This window comes from Oncorhynchus tshawytscha, linkage group LG02 (genome assembly GCF_018296145.1).
Source record: "Oncorhynchus tshawytscha isolate Ot180627B linkage group LG02, Otsh_v2.0, whole genome shotgun sequence".
Lineage (NCBI taxonomy): Eukaryota > Metazoa > Chordata > Actinopteri > Salmoniformes > Salmonidae > Oncorhynchus > Oncorhynchus tshawytscha.
This window is the reverse complement of record NC_056430.1, coordinates 37,072,910-37,079,529: the sequence shown is the minus strand read 5'-3', so window position 1 is coordinate 37,079,529 and position 6,620 is coordinate 37,072,910. Positions and strand designations below refer to the sequence as shown.

The 6,620-nt window shown below is 39.2% G+C and overlaps 1 protein-coding gene across 1 annotated transcript; it reads right to left on the bottom strand.

Moving 5' to 3' along the window:
* Nucleotides 1–672: 672 nt before the first annotated feature.
* LOC112262099 (homeobox protein Hox-C11a) lies at nucleotides 673–3,891 on the bottom strand. Its single transcript, XM_024437813.2, has 2 exons — nucleotides 3,100–3,891; nucleotides 673–1,802 (listed from the first exon to the last, which is right to left on the bottom strand). The coding sequence occupies exons 1-2, from the start codon at nucleotides 3,800–3,802 to the stop codon at nucleotides 1,570–1,572; spliced, it is 936 nt and encodes a 311-aa protein (XP_024293581.1). The 5' UTR covers nucleotides 3,803–3,891; the 3' UTR covers nucleotides 673–1,569.
* Nucleotides 3,892–6,620: the final 2,729 nt, after the last annotated feature.

The following is a 6,620-nucleotide window of genomic DNA, read 5'->3' as shown; positions in this document are numbered from 1 at the left end:
CACTCACCAACATCAGTAACACGGGCAAACATGCACGCACACGCAAATGTGTTTTCATTTAGCCTACATAGGTCATACATGGATGAAAACCAATTCAACATTATAGCACCCCTAATTACTTGCAGACTTTTTCGTGAAAACAAGAGCACTGGACAATGAAGACAAATATAGCGCCCTCATACTCCTGACAAATTGCGCACGAAGTCCGCCTAATTTTTAACTATTTTACAAGCATTCCAAATATTCTAATCTGACATCTTACCCTTAGCCTATTGATTTGTGGGTAGACATGGAGTCTTGATTTGTATCAATTAGCCTAGATACCTAGTTCTGCGATAGAGCCTATACATATTTCCCATTACTCTTCACATGAAATTTCAACGACTTGTCGGGGACATGCATAGGGTCTCACAACTTTTTATAGGCCGTTGTGACCAGTTTAAATAGCCTAGTATACTGTGCTAGTAAGGGCCTACTTAAGAAGTCACGTGGCAGGTAACATTACATTGCTCTTCTACAAGCGTTGAGGACCATAGCCCTACTGATAACTAAAGCCCAAGCATTCTGTATGAATACACAAATAGACTATAACGCATGTTCTTGGTGGATGATCTTTGAAATACAGACCCAGTGGAAATAATAACATAAACAGTCTCAAAGAATGGCTTGATTTAAGAATCACGATTCGTTTATTTTTGTTACATTATTTCACTCGATGCATATTTGCGACGTCATCTCTTCATACTGCATAAACTCAAAATCGGCAAGCAAACGGCAAGCAATTAACAAAAAGCTCACTATAGAATCAAAGAGCTTGTAAGCCATAGAGTTTTTAAGTTATTTGTTTGAAATCTTTCAAAGATAGTAATTAGTTTAAGGGATCAAATTTGATAAACAAATGAAATTCATATATACAGTCAGTCATATTGTATAGTCTCTTAAAGGACATTATTCATTTGGGACCAATGATTCGTGTCCAAGTTCTTGGTTGCGGCAAAAATGTGTCTGTATCGGCAAGGTACCTATGAAGAATCTGTGCGGCTGTCCTCAAGTCGGTTCAGTTTGTAGCGAAATCATTTCACAAAGAAAGAATAATGTTGAAATGCAGAGGTAAAAGAGAGAAATGTCACTGGAAAGACAGCATTTCACAAGTGAATTGAAATAGGCTATATAATCAAACAAAATAAAAAAATACTGAGAACTGTCGTCCTTGCGATTATAATGTTTCACATATTTGGCTTAATGTGGCAAACGTGTGAATAAAAAATCTTTAATTGCCAAAAATGTTGTACACAAAAATGAAAATGTTACCTTAATTTCTCTGCTATTGTCAGAGATACAGTTCTCTGAGGTCTTGCTTTTTGCTGGTTCTTGTTATTGGTTCAACAAAACAAGGAAACATAAAAAAAATATGAATAATTGCTTATCTTTCTTTTCAGTCCCAGCGTTTCCATGACCTAACACTTGTTTTTAGCTGAAGTCGACTCTGGCTTTGTCCTCCAAAGGCAATTCAGTTTTAGAGGTGATAATATTAATGATTATTTCTCACCAAAGCTATCAGTTTAGAGTTCACAATAAGGGGTTGCCAGAAAAATACTGCAGGCGATCTCGGCTTAATTTCTTTTCTTTCATTCGGCGGTTCTGGAACCAGATTTTGACTTGACGGTCAGTGAGGTTTAGCATTCTGGAGAGCTGCAGCCGTTTCTCCTTGTTGATATAAACATTAAAGAAGAACTCTCTTTCCAGTTCTCGAATCTGGAACTTCGTGTAAGGACACCTCTTCTTCCTCGTGCGTGGTGTACCTTAGAGCAATATAAAACAAATACGCAGAAGAATGTAAGGTCAAATGTATCCAACATGTACACTTCAAGTAAAATAAGCATATAGAGACTCGTTGAATCTTGTGGAGATTCAAAACGTAGGTTTGTTAAGTTTTATAAAACGTAAGTTTGCTAAACATGTACCCTTAATAAACATGTACCCTTAAGTTTGCGCATACATTGTATTTCTCTGTATCCTTAAATACATCCCCCAGTGCCATCCTATTGTGACATGGAGAACTTATGATGCAAAAGTATAATCAGCCTTCTCCTCTATAAAACCTCTGACTAGTTTTCTAACGCTATTCACAAGACATTGCACTTTTACACCCTACCTACCTCATTATTTCCCTCTCTCAATACACTGCCAAAATGGCAATATATGCCTATCAAGGAACATATTTACTTTCATATTGCGATCATCTATGGCAAATTAACACTGGATAGCTAGATAGGATAACCAATGGGTGGGATATTATTAAAGGCTAGAGACAAATTCTTCCACATGACACTATGCGGGCGTTTTGGCCTGCGAAGTGGGAACCACCGTTTCATAGTCTACGAATACATTTGAGATAATTATATCTATTTTTACCAATTTACCGATGCTCATTGGTTTATCACATGGACTATAACGAAGCAGAACGAGTTTGTTGGTGATTTACAGAATATCTCAACGCTTGAAATATTTAAATCACTGCTTAGTCTACAAACTGAAATACTAGGATAGCCTTTTTGAGAAGAGCATGGATCCCAAAGAAACCCAAACGTTATTATTATCACAACCGATATTTTCTGAACAATTTTACATAAACATTTACATAAAATCTCGATAAAACAGTTAACATCTGCTGTTATAGCGTAAAGCAACACGTCGACAGAAGCAACACAATATAATTTTTACTTTTATAGGAGGCTGCCGAGAAGGGAAACATCACAGGACGCCCAAAAGCAGTGTTCTGCCCAATTGCTTTTTACCCTCGACAGCCTGGCGAAACATGCCTTAAAAAGCCCAGCGCAAGTTCATGATCAAAGTTAGCATTTGTCACAATAGCGCGCTCTTAAAATTTCACAGACTCTGGGATAGCTGCTGCCTGTGTGTAACGTATCGTTTTTTGAAAGCGCTTTCCCATCGTAAAAATTATTCTTGCTGGAAGAAAGAGCTTTGTAGGTTATAATAAAATCCTTTGAATGCTTATAAAACTCCACATAAAATCTGACCGACAAAACACAGGGCTAGTCCCTTAACCTTTTTCCCATTTACAGCTTCGGTACCTACTCGAGTGGCTGGTTTTGCTGGCGCTGTCGTCTTTCGTGACCGATGAAGAGGCACAAGAACCCGAATTAGTGTTTTCCTCTTCATCTTCTGGGTCTTTCTCCGGGTCGGCGGCGCTGTGGAGGGCGGCAGGCGGTTGAGACGCTGAATCCAGTTTACTGGAGTCGCCCTTCTGAGAACAGTTCTCTTGCGAGCTGTTATCCGCCCCGCTGTGTGTGCTTTCGAAAAAGCGGTCAAAGCCCTGCGGAAGAACGTTGTTTTTCCCTACACCCGAGTAAAAGCCCGTGGAAGGGTGGTTGGAGCTTGGGTGGTGGTGGTGGTGATGGTGATGGCTGTAGACACTTTCGTTTTTCATCAGCATTTCTGTCATGGTGGACGATGGCGGAAGGCAGTCCCTGTGTACCAGTTCCTCCCCTGAGTAGCAGGACGCATAGTTTCCTCTATGGTGCCACTTACTTGAAGGCTCCAAACTGTAAGAAACGTCTCGAACCGGTTGCACTTGGGAGAGGTTCGTGGAGTAAGGGTAGGTGATTTGCCGAGAAGGGGCCTGTGGCAGGAAGGAAGAGACGGCAGAAAATTCGGGGACATAATAGGTGCAGCTGGGGAGGTAAAGGTTGGACCCACAGCTTGCTCTGTCGCCGAACTCAGAAGTCCTGTCTTTTCGCGTCTGTGAGCAGAAGTTTCCCAGATTAACCGAGTTAAACATCGTTCTTCCCGTTCTCGTGCACTATAGATAGATTTTTTGGATTGAACTGCAGAAGGAGAACATTTGGGAAGGCGAGATGACGCGCTATCCATCTAAGTCACCCCAAGACACGTGATCGAAAGTAGATATTGTCATATATCAATTTGAAACACTTACATGCGTAGGAGTGGTTCACTTTGGTAAGATATAGGAGGTTCAAACGATTGGTTTTCCAACACCGCATGAGCATTATAAAAATCTATATCAGGTATCTTAGCTACGTAGCCTATAACCATGTAATCAAAATATGAATACCTTATAGCACATGCGCAATGCAATATAGCATATAACCCTGACAGGTATGCTAAGGGTTTTTAATGATAATAATAATTAATAATAATTCAAATTATTATTATTGTTATTATTATTATTATTATTAGTAGTAGTAGTAGTAATAGTAGTAGTAGTATTGGGCCATGCAAATATAGGCTACTATAGTCTATATCTTGATAGTTACTAGGCTACTACTACTACTACTACTAGTAGCCTATAAAAGTTATTTTGCAAACCTTCACTAAATTTCGACCATATGAGATTGCAGTGTTTGAGATTTTCACCCATTTCCCCAATGTATTTTCCTAGCAATGAAAAGCCTCTTTTAATCCATTATCCTAAAAACCCTTGAAGTGCATATTGAACATATTCTATAAACTCTTGAATTATTACAAATACGTTATAATAAGACATACAATGTATTCCAGTCTTCTTTAGTGAATGAAAATACATGAAGGCCCAATTTAAATATAACCTGAGATTTCAGGACATCGAAGATAGTTAAAATATTCATTATCATACAGTCCGATGGTTTAGTTCCTCGTGAAAGTATTATAAGTTATGAATTGCAAGTAAACCTGTTGTAATAACTGGTATAAAGATCTCGTTAAGGGACCCAATTTTAACGCAGTTCATTGCTCTATCCCCAGCACCAAGATCACTTAAAGAAAGAAACTAATATAAACTATTATTATTTTTTATTTTTTTACATATATGGCTGCAACACAGCCCAGTGTTCGGCGACGTGGAAACTAGGAATTCAGAGAGAAAAAACACAGCTTTCGATTTTATAACCTGTGTGTGCGCGCGCGTGTGTGTGCCCCCATGCTTGCCCCTGCATGATTATGTTTAGACATTAGCCCGGTTTCACATATATTTTCTTCCCTGCATTTTTGCGTCAACTAGAATCCGCGATGACCATTCCATAATACCAAGACATAAGACATGCCAGTGCTACCAAAACCAAATGGTTTCATTGAATTTTCCGAAAGGAAAAGGGCCAAGTGTACAAAACATATATTTCAGAGTTATGCTGTGGACTAATAAATAGTGCATAGTTTGAGATTCATGCAGGAACATGTTCACGACCTCGGTCCATTCCATTGGAATTCAAATAATTTCGTGTTTTGAAATTAAATTCATTGTAATCGGAGAATTGACCAAGACCTTGGTCCTACTCCCCTAGACTTGACTCAAATAGTTGAGGTCTGCATCACTTTCTAAATGTGGTGGCTGTTATGGGGGGGGACAGTTTGTTCAAAAGCCCAAATTTCAACAGAATAAAGGTCGAGGCACAAGACGCCTGCAATCAAGTACAAAGAAACCAGACAGCTTTCCAGACACAGCACTTGAATTTGACCACCAAAATCCTGTAAGCAACCACCATAAAAGGCCGAATAGCTGCAGTAAACAGACTTTTCTTCACCTCTTTGGCTACTAGGCTTTTGTTAAAAGGAGCGAAGTTTACATACAATTGTGCCATTTTAATTCCTTACATTTAGACCACTAACACAACATGTGGCATATCCGAAACAGACATTTACAAGAAGACTACATCATTGTGTTTACTGTGTTAAATATATCATAGGCTCCATGCATGCCATTCCAAAGCTGTTGAACTTCAAGAAAAGAAAGGTGAGGTGTGCACACTAGAATTTAATTGAGTGTAATGTTAGTCATAGTGTTCGCTTTTAAAGATTTCTGTATATCTCTTGACAAATTCAGCAAAAGATTAGACTGAATGTCGGCACAGAAACTGCACCCGGAGAGCAGTAGAACTAATAAACAAATAGCCTGCCATAAAAATGGTATCCTCTTCCTGGGACCGTCGGCCGTGTATGACCATTAAATGCTCTCTTCCATGCTGCAAGGATGCCAAGTGCACTATTCAGTGTTCATTTGAACATACTGGCTATATACTGTTTCTTTTAGGCACAATACAGATCCTTTCTATAGTCGCTTACATTGTAGCCTATAGCATCTGAATGTGAGTGATATTGCTTTCATGAAGGCTGACAGAATGTAACGATTGCGTCTGCATGCACTTGAAGAGCTATGGCTAGGTTGGCGCAAGTCTGCTCGCAATATGACCCAAGTCTGCTCGCAATATGACACATAAAACAATCTAGGTATTAGTTCGATTTGAAAATAGATTTTTGTCCTATACAGTTCTGCTGAGTTTGGTATTTCCTAAAACTGCATCCGACGGTTTAATATTGTGCATAGGAAATATAATATTGATGCGGGTAGCCTAATATCCCCAAAAGTGCCAATGGTCTCTTGCGTCTTGAGACTTGAATGAAAGGGGTGTTGTAAATATTTGCCATTCTCTGCTTGAAAACACCACTGTTCGGGAGAAGACTTTACGACATGTGTTTGACTGCGGAATCCTGGCAACGCCTCGCCACCCCTTATAGTAATCCAACAAGACTACTGACCTATTTTTAATCCAAAGAGAAATCATGAAAATAGAGACCAAACGGAGACCAGGTCAGGCGAAATTTTC

Excerpts from the sequence above, each read along its gene's own strand:
- LOC112262099 (XM_024437813.2), bottom strand. The coding sequence starts at position 3,802 with ATGTTTAACTCGGTTAATCTGGGAAACTTCTGCTCACAGACGCGAAAA. Across the intron at positions 1,803-3,099 it reads CAGCAAAACCAGCCACTCGA|GTACACCACGCACGAGGAAG; the intron begins GTAGGTACCGAA and ends TATTGCTCTAAG.